General features: G+C 58.2%; 1 protein-coding gene across 1 annotated transcript in view; it reads left to right on the forward strand.

Moving 5' to 3' along the window:
* The window catches only part of MRC2 (mannose receptor C type 2), a 58,614-nt gene that overhangs the window by 13,696 nt on the left and 29,494 nt on the right, over positions 1–15,424 (forward strand). The window contains exon 4 of the mRNA XM_048517598.1: positions 14,141–14,548. Within this exon, the coding sequence (XP_048373555.1) occupies positions 14,141–14,548 (408 nt within the window). The remainder of the gene's footprint in view (positions 1–14,140; positions 14,549–15,424) is intronic.

A 15,424-nucleotide genomic window follows, 5' to 3' on the forward strand; every position in this document is an offset into this window, starting at 1 on the left:
CCCCCCCCCCACCCCCCCCCCCCCCCACCCCCCCCCCCCCCCACCCCCCCCCCCCCCCACCCCCCCCCCCCCCCACCCCCCCCCCCCCCCACCCCCCCCCCCCCCCACCCCCCCCCCCCCCCACCCCCCCCCCCCCCCACCCCCCCCCCCCCCCACCCCCCCCCCCCCCCACCCCCCCCCCCCCCCACCCCCCCCCCCCCCCACCCCCCCCCCCCCCCACCCCCCCCCCCCCCCACCCCCCCCCCCCCCCACCCCCCCCCCCCCCCACCCCCCCCCCCCCCCACCCCCCCCCCCCCCCACCCCCCCCCCCCCCCACCCCCCCCCCCCCCCACCCCCCCCCCCCCCCACCCCCCCCCCCCCCCACCCCCCCCCCCCCCCACCCCCCCCCCCCCCCACCCCCCCCCCCCCCCACCCCCCCCCCCCCCCACCCCCCCCCCCCCCCACCCCCCCCCCCCCCCACCCCCCCCCCCCCCCACCCCCCCCCCCCCCCACCCCCCCCCCCCCCCACCCCCCCCCCCCCCCACCCCCCCCCCCCCCCACCCCCCCCCCCCCCCACCCCCCCCCCCCCCCACCCCCCCCCCCCCCCACCCCCCCCCCCCCCCACCCCCCCCCCCCCCCACCCCCCCCCCCCCCCACCCCCCCCCCCCCCCACCCCCCCCCCCCCCCACCCCCCCCCCCCCCCACCCCCCCCCCCCCCCACCCCCCCCCCCCCCCACCCCCCCCCCCCCCCACCCCCCCCCCCCCCCACCCCCCCCCCCCCCCACCCCCCCCCCCCCCCACCCCCCCCCCCCCCCACCCCCCCCCCCCCCCACCCCCCCCCCCCCCCACCCCCCCCCCCCCCCACCCCCCCCCCCCCCCACCCCCCCCCCCCCCCACCCCCCCCCCCCCCCACCCCCCCCCCCCCCCACCCCCCCCCCCCCCCACCCCCCCCCCCCCCCACCCCCCCCCCCCCCCACCCCCCCCCCCCCCCACCCCCCCCCCCCCCCACCCCCCCCCCCCCCCACCCCCCCCCCCCCCCACCCCCCCCCCCCCCCACCCCCCCCCCCCCCCACCCCCCCCCCCCCCCACCCCCCCCCCCCCCCACCCCCCCCCCCCCCCACCCCCCCCCCCCCCCACCCCCCCCCCCCCCCACCCCCCCCCCCCCCCACCCCCCCCCCCCCCCACCCCCCCCCCCCCCCACCCCCCCCCCCCCCCACCCCCCCCCCCCCCCACCCCCCCCCCCCCCCACCCCCCCCCCCCCCCACCCCCCCCCCCCCCCACCCCCCCCCCCCCCCACCCCCCCCCCCCCCCACCCCCCCCCCCCCCCACCCCCCCCCCCCCCCACCCCCCCCCCCCCCCACCCCCCCCCCCCCCCACCCCCCCCCCCCCCCACCCCCCCCCCCCCCCACCCCCCCCCCCCCCCACCCCCCCCCCCCCCCACCCCCCCCCCCCCCCACCCCCCCCCCCCCCCACCCCCCCCCCCCCCCACCCCCCCCCCCCCCCACCCCCCCCCCCCCCCACCCCCCCCCCCCCCCACCCCCCCCCCCCCCCACCCCCCCCCCCCCCCACCCCCCCCCCCCCCCACCCCCCCCCCCCCCCACCCCCCCCCCCCCCCACCCCCCCCCCCCCCCACCCCCCCCCCCCCCCACCCCCCCCCCCCCCCACCCCCCCCCCCCCCCACCCCCCCCCCCCCCCACCCCCCCCCCCCCCCACCCCCCCCCCCCCCCACCCCCCCCCCCCCCCACCCCCCCCCCCCCCCACCCCCCCCCCCCCCCACCCCCCCCCCCCCCCACCCCCCCCCCCCCCCACCCCCCCCCCCCCCCACCCCCCCCCCCCCCCACCCCCCCCCCCCCCCACCCCCCCCCCCCCCCACCCCCCCCCCCCCCCACCCCCCCCCCCCCCCACCCCCCCCCCCCCCCACCCCCCCCCCCCCCCACCCCCCCCCCCCCCCACCCCCCCCCCCCCCCACCCCCCCCCCCCCCCACCCCCCCCCCCCCCCACCCCCCCCCCCCCCCACCCCCCCCCCCCCCCACCCCCCCCCCCCCCCACCCCCCCCCCCCCCCACCCCCCCCCCCCCCCACCCCCCCCCCCCCCCACCCCCCCCCCCCCCCACCCCCCCCCCCCCCCACCCCCCCCCCCCCCCACCCCCCCCCCCCCCCACCCCCCCCCCCCCCCACCCCCCCCCCCCCCCACCCCCCCCCCCCCCCACCCCCCCCCCCCCCCACCCCCCCCCCCCCCCACCCCCCCCCCCCCCCACCCCCCCCCCCCCCCACCCCCCCCCCCCCCCACCCCCCCCCCCCCCCACCCCCCCCCCCCCCCACCCCCCCCCCCCCCCACCCCCCCCCCCCCCCACCCCCCCCCCCCCCCACCCCCCCCCCCCCCCACCCCCCCCCCCCCCCACCCCCCCCCCCCCCCACCCCCCCCCCCCCCCACCCCCCCCCCCCCCCACCCCCCCCCCCCCCCACCCCCCCCCCCCCCCACCCCCCCCCCCCCCCACCCCCCCCCCCCCCCACCCCCCCCCCCCCCCACCCCCCCCCCCCCCCACCCCCCCCCCCCCCCACCCCCCCCCCCCCCCACCCCCCCCCCCCCCCACCCCCCCCCCCCCCCACCCCCCCCCCCCCCCACCCCCCCCCCCCCCCACCCCCCCCCCCCCCCACCCCCCCCCCCCCCCACCCCCCCCCCCCCCCACCCCCCCCCCCCCCCACCCCCCCCCCCCCCCACCCCCCCCCCCCCCCACCCCCCCCCCCCCCCACCCCCCCCCCCCCCCACCCCCCCCCCCCCCCACCCCCCCCCCCCCCCACCCCCCCCCCCCCCCACCCCCCCCCCCCCCCACCCCCCCCCCCCCCCACCCCCCCCCCCCCCCACCCCCCCCCCCCCCCACCCCCCCCCCCCCCCACCCCCCCCCCCCCCCACCCCCCCCCCCCCCCACCCCCCCCCCCCCCCACCCCCCCCCCCCCCCACCCCCCCCCCCCCCCACCCCCCCCCCCCCCCACCCCCCCCCCCCCCCACCCCCCCCCCCCCCCACCCCCCCCCCCCCCCACCCCCCCCCCCCCCCACCCCCCCCCCCCCCCACCCCCCCCCCCCCCCACCCCCCCCCCCCCCCACCCCCCCCCCCCCCCACCCCCCCCCCCCCCCACCCCCCCCCCCCCCCACCCCCCCCCCCCCCCACCCCCCCCCCCCCCCACCCCCCCCCCCCCCCACCCCCCCCCCCCCCCACCCCCCCCCCCCCCCACCCCCCCCCCCCCCCACCCCCCCCCCCCCCCACCCCCCCCCCCCCCCACCCCCCCCCCCCCCCACCCCCCCCCCCCCCCACCCCCCCCCCCCCCCACCCCCCCCCCCCCCCACCCCCCCCCCCCCCCACCCCCCCCCCCCCCCACCCCCCCCCCCCCCCACCCCCCCCCCCCCCCACCCCCCCCCCCCCCCACCCCCCCCCCCCCCCACCCCCCCCCCCCCCCACCCCCCCCCCCCCCCACCCCCCCCCCCCCCCACCCCCCCCCCCCCCCACCCCCCCCCCCCCCCACCCCCCCCCCCCCCCACCCCCCCCCCCCCCCACCCCCCCCCCCCCCCACCCCCCCCCCCCCCCACCCCCCCCCCCCCCCACCCCCCCCCCCCCCCACCCCCCCCCCCCCCCACCCCCCCCCCCCCCCACCCCCCCCCCCCCCCACCCCCCCCCCAGTAGGATGAGGAGTTAAGGCCAAGACTGAAAAAGAAAAAGGGGGGGGGAGAAAATTAGTTGGGGGAGTGAGAAATGAAGGCAGACCATGAAGAGAGCAAAAAAAGAGGAGAAAAGAAGTAAAGAAAGAAGAAGGAAAATTAAGGAAATGAGAGGGAAAAGTTGTTGGAGTTTGCTACAACACACTGTTTCTTTGCAAGATCTGGATGGGCAGATAACAGTGTGGAGCTGCGCACAACCAAAGTGAGAGGGGAACGGTCGGGTGCTGGAGATGGGGAACCTGCCAGCAAGCCACAGTCTGGCTGTAAGGCAGTGATGGCAAATCTTTTCGAGACCGAGTGCCCGAACTGCAACCCAAAACCCACTTATTTATCGCAAAGTGCCAACACGGCAATTTAACCTGAATACTGAGGGTTTAGTTTAGAAAAAATGGTTGGCTCCGAGGCGCGCGTTACTCAGGAGTAAGCTTGGTGGTAGTCGGTGGCTTTGCTTTGAAGCAACTGTGCAACGCTTCGAACAGGTGAATCACGACCCTAGGAGGGTTTACTCAGAAGCAAACCCCATTGCCAGCAACCAAGCTTACTCCCAGGTAAAGGATTGTGCTTTAGTTCTTCCCATGAAAATCAGTGGGGTTTAACAGCGCTTAACAGGGTTACCTACACTGCTTCCCCAAAACCAGGTTTTAGGCTTAATGCTAATAATCTCCCTGAAATAATGACACTATTATCACATGATGAACTCTGTGCACGCGTGCCCAAGGAGATGGCTCTGAGTGCCACCTCTGGCACCTGTGCCATAGGTTCGCCACCACTGCCATAAGGTATCTCTTGTGAGGAGAAGTGAAGGAGCTTGCAAGCTACTTTGAGACTCCTTGAGAAAAGTGAGATATAAAAACCAACTCTTCTTCTTCTAATGGGCCCTCCTGTTGATTGCGACATTTTCAGTGGTTATCTGCATTATCTACAAAGTGGCATTTTTGAGCTTTGACTGTGAACTCAGCCTTGTGGAGTCATTCCAAAACACTGCTCACATATTCTAGGTCCGTGGTGGCGAACCGTTGGCACTCCAGATGTTATGGACTACAATTCCCATCAGCCCCTGCCAGCATGGCCAATGGGAATTGTAGTCCATAACATCTGGAGTGCCAAAGGTTCACCACCACTGTTCTAGGTACTGTTCCCAAGTTGAACTTTAGATGGCAAATAGACTTCTAAATAGACCTGCTTAGGAGGATTGCTTCCTAGATCTTTCACAAGCAGAAAAGAATAACTCTGAATAACTCTTCCTTAGCCTGGGAGTACCTGGTTTCTGCAGAAGTTAGAGGCCTGTTGTAGCAAAATGAAATGTATGTCCAGTGGCACCTGAAAGGCTAACGACATTTATTTCTATATAAATCTTTGTGATTCAGAACTCATTTTTGTCCTCAGTGAAAGATATGGATGCCTAGGCCACCAATTGACAAGACGCATAATGTTTTCTAAGAGCACTTCATCCAGTGTGGTTGGACAGGCATCTGCTGACATTTTGATGAGTCTCTTTGGGGCACAGAACTACCGCACGGCCTGCCGTGTCTGGTGCCGCTTGCAGACTTTTCAAGATTGTGCCTGCATCCTAGTACCATTCATTTTTCAGTTCAAAAGGTCTCTATGGAAGTGTCGCTGTTGTGTGGACAAATAAAGGATAAACTTTGCATCCCCCAGACTGTTGAAGAACTTTCTTTGTGGTCATGTCATCAAGTCTACAGACGGCACTTTCTTTTTATCTACCCCCTTCAACAGAAAGGGTGTCTGCTACAAATGTTAGTTCTGTTACACAAAAAGCATATTTCTCCCTTTTCTGTTTTAAGTTTGAAGCTCTTGTGGCATTCGGGATTTCCCAAAGCCATTGAGCACGCTCTCCTTTAGCTGCATTCCAAACTACAGTGTCATGCATGGAATGTGTCTGTTGCACATCTGGAGCAGATGTGATACCCGGTAGAGGGTGGAGAACTTCTTCTAACTGCTTGGAAGTGACTGGTCACTCCCAAGTGGCCTTCTGCTTACCCCTGGTCTGGAAACAAACTCAGGTAATTTCACCTTATAGCAATACTCAAATTGTTGATTCTATACCACTATAGAAGCAAGAGAATGTCTCTAAATTATAGATTATAAGTCTGTCATTGCACCAGATTCAAATTTTTGTAGGTTTGAGCCTCAGACAGTAGTTGCTTCAGATTTGTCAATCTGAATGTGGTTTTGGGTATGTGGCATTACTAGAACAGTCCTAAGAACACTCTTCTGGGAACCAGCTACCCTGAATAGATCTTAGTTGAGTAGTAGGATTGCTCTCTTAGAGAGCAGTCTTAGGTGGTCTACTCAGAAGCAAGACCCATTTTCTTCCATGGTGTCTACTCCCAGGAAAGTGTTCTCAGGATCACAGCCTAAAGCTGATTCCGCATGTGCCAAAAACAGCGGTGTGAAAATGGTGTAAACCCTTTTACACCGTTTTAAACCCATTTACACTGTTTTCACACCACTGTTTTTGGCCCATGTGGAATCAGCCTAAGTTATCCCTCATCCCATTTGAATTCTGCAGTATTTTTTTGGCCAGTGCATTTTGTACCTTCATGTCAGGTTTGCTGACTTGAGGCTGCTGTCTGTGCAACCACGTGCAATGCGTTGCAACCCTTGTACCAAGGCTGCCTCTCTGGAGTGGGGGCGAAGGGGTCTTTTGGAGGGCAGTGGTTCGATTATGAGGACTATAGATAGTGGGGCCTGTGACAGGTATTTTGACTGCATGGTGACTTGCTTGCCTTGGGTGAAATTTGTGGATGTTGCACACTGTCTAGATAGGTTGATAGTGCTGGGGTGCACATTGGTGCCAAAGACACTGGGAAACAGGGGCGTAACGAGGCAAACTGTAGCCCTGGGCAAAACCTGAGTTGGATCCACCCCCCCCCGCCATGGGCGGCAACTCCACCACGACCAAATTTTTTTGCACCAGGACATTGGGGCCTGCAGGGGGTGCATTGTTAGACATATCAGCACCAAAATTTCAGTGTATCATTAGGAGACTGTCCTTATGCTACCCCCCAGGTTTGGTGAGGTTTGGGTTAAAGGGAACCTTCCCTTCTCCAGACTAAACATACTCAGCTCCCTAAGCCTCTCCTCATAGTGCATGGAATCCAGAGCTTTTACTGTTTTGATTGCTGTCCTCTCAACACTCTCCAGCTTGTCAATAACCAGAGGCAGAGCTACAAGGGAGCTGGGTGTGTGTGTTGCACCGGGTGCATGCGCAAAAATTCAGGTTTGTGTTTTTGGTATTTTTAGTGTTTTTTCAGTTTTTGGCCTGCAGGGGGTGCAGTTTTTAGGATAGTAGCACCAAAATTTCAGGGATTTTTTTGGAGCCTTTCCTGATGATACCACCCAAGTTAGATGAGGTTTGGTTCAGGGGGTCCAAAGTTATGGACTCCCAAAGGTGGTGTCCCCATCCCCCATTGTTTCCAATGGGAGCTAATAGGAGATGGGGGTACACTTTGAGGGTCCATAACTTTAGACCCCCTGAACCAAACCTCACCAAATCTGGATGGTATCATCAGGAGAGTCTCCTAAAGATACCCTGAAAGTTTGGTGCTGCTAGCCCAGGGGTAGGGAACCTGCGGCTCTCCAGATGTTCAGGAACTACAATTCCCATCAGCCCCTGCCAGCATGGCCAATTGGCCATGCTGATAGGGGCTGATGGGAATTGTAGTTCCTGAACATCTGGAGAGCCGCAGGTTCCCTACCCCTGTGCTAGCCGAAACACTGTGCCCCCTGCAGGCCAGAAACTGAAAAAACACTAAAAATACAAACACAAACGAACAAGGGGGGGGCACAAAACTCAGATTTTGCACCAGGCTCCATTTCCCCTCGCTACGCCTCTGTCAATACCCTTCTTGAATTGCAGTACCCAGAACTGGACACAGTATTCCAGGTGAGGTCTGACCAATACAGGATAGAGTGGTACTATTATGTCCCTCGATCTAAACACTATACTATTGATGCAGCCCAGAATCGCATTGGCTTTCTTGGCCGTCACATCACTCTTCTGACTCGTGTTCAGTTTGTGGTCCACTAAGGCTCCCAGATCCCTTTCGCATGTACTGTTGTCAAGCCAGGTGTCCCCCATCCTGTATCCGTGCATTTAATTTTTTCTGCCTAAATGGAATATCTTACATTTATCTCGGTTGAAATTCATTTTGTTAGTTTTGACGCCTCCTAATTCAGTGTCATCTGCAAATTTGCTTATCGTGCCCTCTATTTCATCATCCGAGTCATTGATAAAAATACTGAATGGCATTGGGCCCAGGACAGAACCCTACGCCAGAGGTGGGATCCAGCAGGTTCTCACCAGTTCCCGAGAGGGGGTTACTAATTATTTGTGTGTCCCGAGAGGGGGCTACTAATTGGGTCCGCTTTTCCATCTCCACGCCCTCGCCTCCCCGAGAGGCATCCTGCCTTTGAACGTGAAGGTTCCATATAGCAATTGCGACTAATAATGTAACTCCCTGAACTGGGTTAATCCCTTTCAGGTACTGCAATTCATTGATTCTCAGCCTTTCGTGCCTTTTATCTCACCTGTCTCTATCAAAGAACCTGTGTGTTTCACCGTTGCTGTGTTCAGATTTGTGAGTTGGGGCATTTTCTATAATGTGATGATGATTTAGAAATGACCTGGTGCAAAACATTTTTTTGGGGGTCGTGGTGGGGTGGCTGCATAATTTTATAGACTTCAATCCTATCCCCCCTCAGACGTCTCCTCTCCAAACTAAAGAGTCCCAAACGCTGCAGCCTCTCCTCATAAGGAAGGTGCTCCAATTGTGCTGTCATGAACATGCAGGTGACACTCAGCTCGATCTTGTGCTTCCAGCAGATCTCAGGAGTCTGTGGAAACCGTGAACACCTGTCTGAAGGTCTGATTCTGGGGGAGTGCTGTTTGGCCTTGTGGCATTGATGTTTTGGGGTACCTCCAGTTGGAGGTACGTAGAGCCTTTTATCTATTCTGGCTGTTCCTCGAAAAGCCACCTTGTGGTAGATTTTACCACAATGACCAAAGCTCTATCACATCCAAGCTAAATTATCCTAGTGCCCTGAGTAGTGCCTTTGAAAACCATTCAGAAGCTTCATTTCGCCCCAGAATGTGGCAGCCAGGGTTTGGTTACTAGGGTTTGGTTACTAGGCGAACTAGAAGGTCCATTTCCTCTCATAAGAACATAAGAACAAGCCAGCTGGATCAGACCAGAGTCCATCTAGTCCAGCACTCTGCTACTCGCAGTGGTCCACCAGGTGCCTTTGGGAGCTCACATGCAGGATGTGAAAGCAATGGCCTTCTGCTGCTCCTGCTCCTGAGCACCTGGTCTGCTAAGGCATTTGCAATCTGAGATCAAGGAGGATCAAGATTGGTAGCCATAGATCGACTTCTCCTCCATAAATCTGTCCAAGCCCTTTTTAAAGCTATCCAGGTTAGTGGCCATCACCACCTCCTGTGGCAGCATATTCCAAACACCAGTCATACGTTGTATGAAGAAGTGTTTCCTTTTATTAGTCCTAATTCTTCCCCCCAGCATTTTCAATGAATGCCCCCTGGTTCTAGTATTGTGAGAAAGAGAGAAAAATTTCTCTCTGTCAACATTTTCTACCCCATGCATAATTTTATAGACTTCAATCCTATCCCCCCTCAGACGTCTCCTCTCCAAACCAAAGAGTCCCAAACGCTATTCATGCTATTCTCTCATGCTATTCAGCCCACTAGTTAAGATCTGCCCATCCAGCCCTGCTCTCTGAGCCCTGTCCTTTGGAGGTGAGGTGGGTGGTGACTAGAAACAGGGCATTTTCTTTCTTTTCTTTCTTTTGGTTTTAAAAGATAAACTTTATTGAACAAATTAACTATACAAAGAAAAAAAAACAAATGTTACAAATTAAACAATTACAGACCAACACACATTAAACACACCTCAATTACGATTAACTCACTTATTAAAAATAACCCTTTCATTAAAAAAGGAGGAAAATCAAATTATTTCAATAAACGGAGGGCATTTTCTGTGGTGGCACCTTGCCTTTGGAACACCATCCCCCTTGAGTCTGATACCTACTTTACTCTGTTTTTAGGGGCCAGGCGAAAAGACATCTTTTCATTTGATTTGGGGTTTTATCCTATCTGCTATTGAATGGCCTGCTTCTGCTTCATGGCTAGTTTTTGTGCAGCCTGTGTTTTAACAGCCGGTGGTTTTTCACTGTAAGCTGCAGGACTCTGAAGAAGCAGCATAGAGATTTTTTTTAAAAACAGATAATGGTCACCCAGGAGTCACCGTGTCGTGGGACTTTCAAATGCCTTTTAAAGAACAGTGCAATCCTAAACACAGTCCCGCCCTTCTAACACTGTATCTATTCTCCTTTTGCAGTGTGCTTAAAAACAGGGTCTTGGGAAAGGCGAGCGTACAAAGGGATCAAGGTTAGGTGGATTTGCACAAAAAGGGAGCTACTTTGATATATACATTGCTGAGTCTTCTTTTATGGGGGATTCCCAATTCAAGTGCTGCACAAGGGATCTAACTGGGCAGGCTCTCCTCCAGGCAGGGCCTCGCAAGTCAAATGTCTCACTTAGGCCCCTTCCGCACACGCAAAATAATGCGTTTTCAAACCACTTTCACAACTGTTTGCAAGTGGATTTTTCTATTCCGCACAGCTTCAAAGAGCACTGAAAGCAGTTTGAAAGTGCATTATTCTGCATGTGCGGAATGAGTGAGCCTGCAGTCACCCACCCCCACCCCCACCCCCCATCCCAGGTGTATGGCTGGTGTCAGCCCTGGTTTTGTAACAGGAGTGGCTTTAGTGCCAATTGGTGATTGATCTAAGTGACCAAAGGAATCCACCCCTCTGAGACCCACTTGGTTTGATGCAGTGATACAGGACTACTCAATCCTCTGAAAACTTGGGTGCCTGTGAAATGGAGGGGGTTCCTGCCTGTTTTGGATGGAATTGAGCTTTCTCTCCCCGATCCAGTGAAGTGATCAGGTGAAGTGCTTATGGCAGTGGTGGCGAACCTATGGCACGGGTGCCAGAGGTGGCACTCAGAGCCCTCTCTGTGGGTACGTGTGCACAAAGTTCATCATGTGATAATAGTGTCATTATTTCAGGGAGATTATTAGCATTAAGCCTAAGACCTAGTTTTGGGAAAGCAGTGTAGGTAACCCTGTTAAGCGCTGTTAAACCCCACTGATTTTCATGGGAAGAACTAAAGCACAATCCTTTACCTGGGAGTAAGCTCAGTTGCTGGCAATGGGGTTTGCTTCTGAGTAAACCCTCCTAGGGTCGGGATTCACCCGTTCGAAGCGTTTCACAGTTGCTTCAAAGCAAAGCCACCGACTACCACCAAGCTTACTCCTGAGTAATGCACGCCTCGGAGCCAACCTTTTTTCTAAACTAAAACCTCAATATTCAGGTTAAATTGCCGTGTTGGCACTTTGCGATAAATAAGTGGGTTTTGGGTTGCAGTTCGGGCACTCGGTCTCGAAAAGGTTCGCCATCACTGGCTTATGGGCATCTCCTTGTGACCAGAACTGCAGGAGTGCCTTTGATCCTTTGGCCTCCCTTGTTGGCCGTATCAACTCCAGCTTCAGCCCTGCATGAGGTGCTCCAGGACAGTGCGGACGAAGCCATTAGAGGTGACTTTCAGAGGGTGTGTCCTGCGTGTGGACTCAGCACACTGTCTCTGAATCAGCCCCATGTTAGAAAGCTGTTGCCGGTTTAAGATTCAGTTAGGATTATATAACAACAGATTTTGATTTTGGTTTGTTATAAACTGGAGAATGAAGGAGAAGTCGTACTTTTCTTTAACCAGCAAAGACAATGTAATGAAATTTTGTGACGAAATAGACAATAGATGTATTATTTATAACCTTTTCTATTCTTCTGTAATGTATCTTCCTTTATCCTCTTCAGAGGTGGGATCCAGCAGGTTCTCACCAGTTCCCGAGAGGGGGTTACTAATTATTTGTGTGTGCCGAGAGGGGGTTACTAATTGGGTCCGCTTTTCCATCTCCACGCCCTCGCCTCCCCGAGAGGCATCCTGCCTTTGAATGTGAAGGCTCCATATAGCAATTGTGACTAATAATGTAGCTCCCTGAACTGGGTTAATCCCTTTCAGTTACTTCATGGATTCTCACCCTTTCGTGGATTCTCACCCTTTCATGGATTCTCAGCCTTTCGTACCTTTTATCTCACCAGTCTCTATCAAAGAACCTGTGTGTTTCACCATTGCTGTGTTCAGATTTGTGAGTTGGGGCATTTTCTATCATGTGATGATGATTTAGAAATGACCTGGTGCAAAAAATTTTTGGAGGGGTCGTGGTGGGGTGGCTGCCCATGGGGGGGGCATCCAACTCAGGTTTTGCCCAGGGCTCAGGTTTGCCTAGATACGCCTCTGCCCCCTTTGCTGAGGGGCGGGGCTGGCGAGGGAACCTGTTACTAAAATTTTTGGATCCCACCACTGATCCTCTTACCCTTATTGACTTTCTGTACTTTCCCCTCCCCTTTCCCTTCCCACCTACAACAGAATCCTTTTTTTTAAATCAATAAAGTATTTAAGGGAAAAAGGAAAGGAAGCTGTTGCCAGCGCTGAGCAGGACAGGCTAGAGGTTACAGACCCTTTTATTGTAACCCACCCTGAGACTATGGTAAAGGGCAGGTAATAAAATGTAAGTAGAAATGTCTGTTGCTTTGGGCTCAAGTCAGTGTACAGGATCAGGTAACTTAGGGCTGCCTCTGCTGGTATAAGTGCAAGTGCCGCTTAGATCAGCCCAGCTGACTCCTCCCAAGTCTGGAGGTCTTCTGAGGGACGCAAAAGCAGCCAAAGAGGCTTGTCTTCAGTTTGGGGCTATGCTGAAATCCCTGCAACCTTTGGGTCTCAGTTTTGCTTGCCGCCACCTGTGCAGCCGATACAAATGCTGGTCACAGCCTGCGTGTGTTGTCGAGAAAGGACTGGGGGGAAACCAGCAGTGGCATAGTGGCTAAGAGCAGGTGCACTCTGATCTGGAGGAACCGGGTTTGATTCCCAGCTCTGCCGCTTGAGCCGTGGAGGCTTATCTGGTGAACCAGATTAGCTTGTGCACTCCCACACACGCCAGCTGGGTGACCTTGGGCTAATCACAGCTTCTCGGAGCTCTCTCAGCCCCACCCACCTCACAGGGTGTTTGTCGTGAGGGGGGAAGGGCAAGGCGATTGTAAGCCCCTTTGAGTCTCCTACAGGAGAGAAAGGGGGGATATAAATCCAAACTCTTCTTCTTCTTTTGAATTTAGTGCCCTCATAATACCAACGGCAATCCTGCTTTCTACTGTAAATTGGAACTGGATGAAATGGGTGGTGGAAACCTTGGAGTTTTCCAAAATCTGCCCTTCAAGCAAAGTCATGGGCTGAGGATGAAATCATCCAGCGGATCAGTTTGAGTCCCATCCCCTGAAAGGAAGTCGTGGGCGGGCAGAGATCTGCAGGGAAAGGAGGCCAAGCAAAGCCGGATCTGTTGGCACGGAAAGTCCTCTTGTAGGCCCAGGAGAAGGAACTGCCTGCTTGTAATGAAGTCGATGTGGCTTTTAAAGACATAATAATTGGCAGACTTTTTTTGGAGGGGAGTAAATGAACACTTAGTGTACATTTAGGTTGAGCCAGTAGTTCGTTGCTGAAGGACACAATGTGTGTGTTTAGACAAACGGAAATTGCTTTCGTTTTGATTCATTGTATTTTCCTGTATAATTTTCTAGAAGCCTTTTTGGAACTCCAGCGAGGGCTTGCTAGAGCAAGAGGTTCCCAGTAAAGCCAGAAGATGGTGGCATCTTTGCTTCACTTCCCTGAACCCTTCAGAGGCTTTAATTTTCTGAACTCTCTTCCAAGTTGTAATTTTCTCTCCTGCTGCCTGTTTTTAGAGTAAGCTGATCTTTTTTGATCCTAAGCAAAAAAATCTTCCCTTGTCTGGGCAGCTTCCTGTGGTTTCCAAAAGCCACATTTCTGGAAACATGGAGAAATCTTGGTTGGGCTAACCCTTCTCTGAACTTGCCAAGAAAGCCATACTGGAAGGAAATTTCTCTTCTTCAGCTTCTCCTAGTTAGATGCTAAAAAAAGAGGCACACCACAAAAAGAGATGTTGACAATTTTACCTTACAGGTTAACTGCTAAAAATAATGGTGGCTGGTAACCACACCACTGGAGCCAGGAAGACTCTTTCCCAAACCACTACACCAGCTTGGCTCCGGTTTAAGCCTCAATCTTGGGACCAGACTGTTTCACTGAAATGGTCAACTCAACGGGAGGGATAAGAATTGCTAGGGAAGTTATGCCTTCAACAATAAATTGCTAGGGAAGTTTAAAAAAAAAAAAAACAAGGGGAAACAGCCTCCCCTGATTGGCTGCCCTATGCGTGAGAGGTTGTGATATAGCTTTCCCCTTTTGACACTGACCTTACTTTTCTTTTCTTAGATTCTGGGATATTTCTCATCTATAACAGTGAGTTGCTTGGCTGCTTGGAGACAAAAGATTCCCTCGTGAAGATTTCCAAGACCTGTAACTCCAGCTCTCCTGCTCAGAAGTGGAAATGGGTTTCTCGGAGCCGGCTTTTCAACGTTGGGGCCTTGCAGTGCCTGGGTATTTCCTGGAAATCTGCCAACACCAGTTCAGTGACCCACGGCCTGGCCACCTACGAGTGTGACCAAGAGTCTGCCAACATGCGGTGGAACTGCCGAACTCTCGGGGACCAGCTTTCCCAGTATTTGAACTCCAGGCTGGGAAACTGGTCACAGACCTCAGCAGAGAGGGGCGACCAGGCGCGCAGAGGCCCCTGGAAGGTGTATGGCCAAGAAGACGATCTGTGCTCCAAGCCATATTCTGGTAAAGCCTGAAAGATGGGAGTGAAGTCTTGCCATTCTGGGATGTGGCCAAGCATGTTTCCATAAGTTTACTGTGCAACTTTATAATTTAACGTGGCTTTCTGGGAGCTTAAGCTTTCATTTAAAGACAGCTTCACTGGCCCTAGTGAGAAGAATGTCTTTCTAGGTTTACCTCCCAATCTAGAGCTGATGAGCTGGCAGAGATGGGCAGGCAGAGACAACAAAAATTGTGGCTTATCTCCACCGGTGGCTCCACTGTTCTATGGAGGCCGATTGGACATTGGAGGCCTATTAAAGTTGGCCCTGCCCCCTCCCCCCCGGAACACCCCTGGCCACGCTGGCGCAACGTTTTGTGCTGGTGGGCCTGAGTGACGGAGGACATTTCTAGATCGGGTGCTGTGGAGCCACGTGGCACCTGGCTGCCCGGGTAAGTTGCCCCTCTGCTGGCGCATTTCCCCCTTGCACCAGCAGAGGGGGCTCTCATGCCAACACAATGGTGCTCCATCTCCTGAGGGGGATTCCTCGACCTCCTGCCGATTGGGGTGCTTGTCTCGCATCTCTTGCAGCTGCCAGGTCTTTGGGACTCACAAGGCAGGGCGTGCGGGTGGTGGCCCCCTCCTGCTGTTGGCCCTGAGCTCCTGGTGAGGCATGTAGCCCATGAGCCTGGCGGTCACTCTCCTGGCTAGCAAAGGAGCAGCAGTGGCGTAGGAGGTTAAGAGCTCGTGTATCTAATCTGGAGGAACCGGGTTTGATTCTCCTCTTCTGCCTGAGCTGTGGAGGCTTATCTGGGGAATTCAGATTAGCCTGTACACTCCCACACACGCCAGCTGGGTGACCTTGGGCTAGTCACAGCTTCTCGGAGCTCTCTCAGCCCCAC

This window comes from Sphaerodactylus townsendi, linkage group LG15 (assembly GCF_021028975.2).
Source record: "Sphaerodactylus townsendi isolate TG3544 linkage group LG15, MPM_Stown_v2.3, whole genome shotgun sequence".
NCBI classification, from domain to species: domain Eukaryota; kingdom Metazoa; phylum Chordata; class Lepidosauria; order Squamata; family Sphaerodactylidae; genus Sphaerodactylus; species Sphaerodactylus townsendi.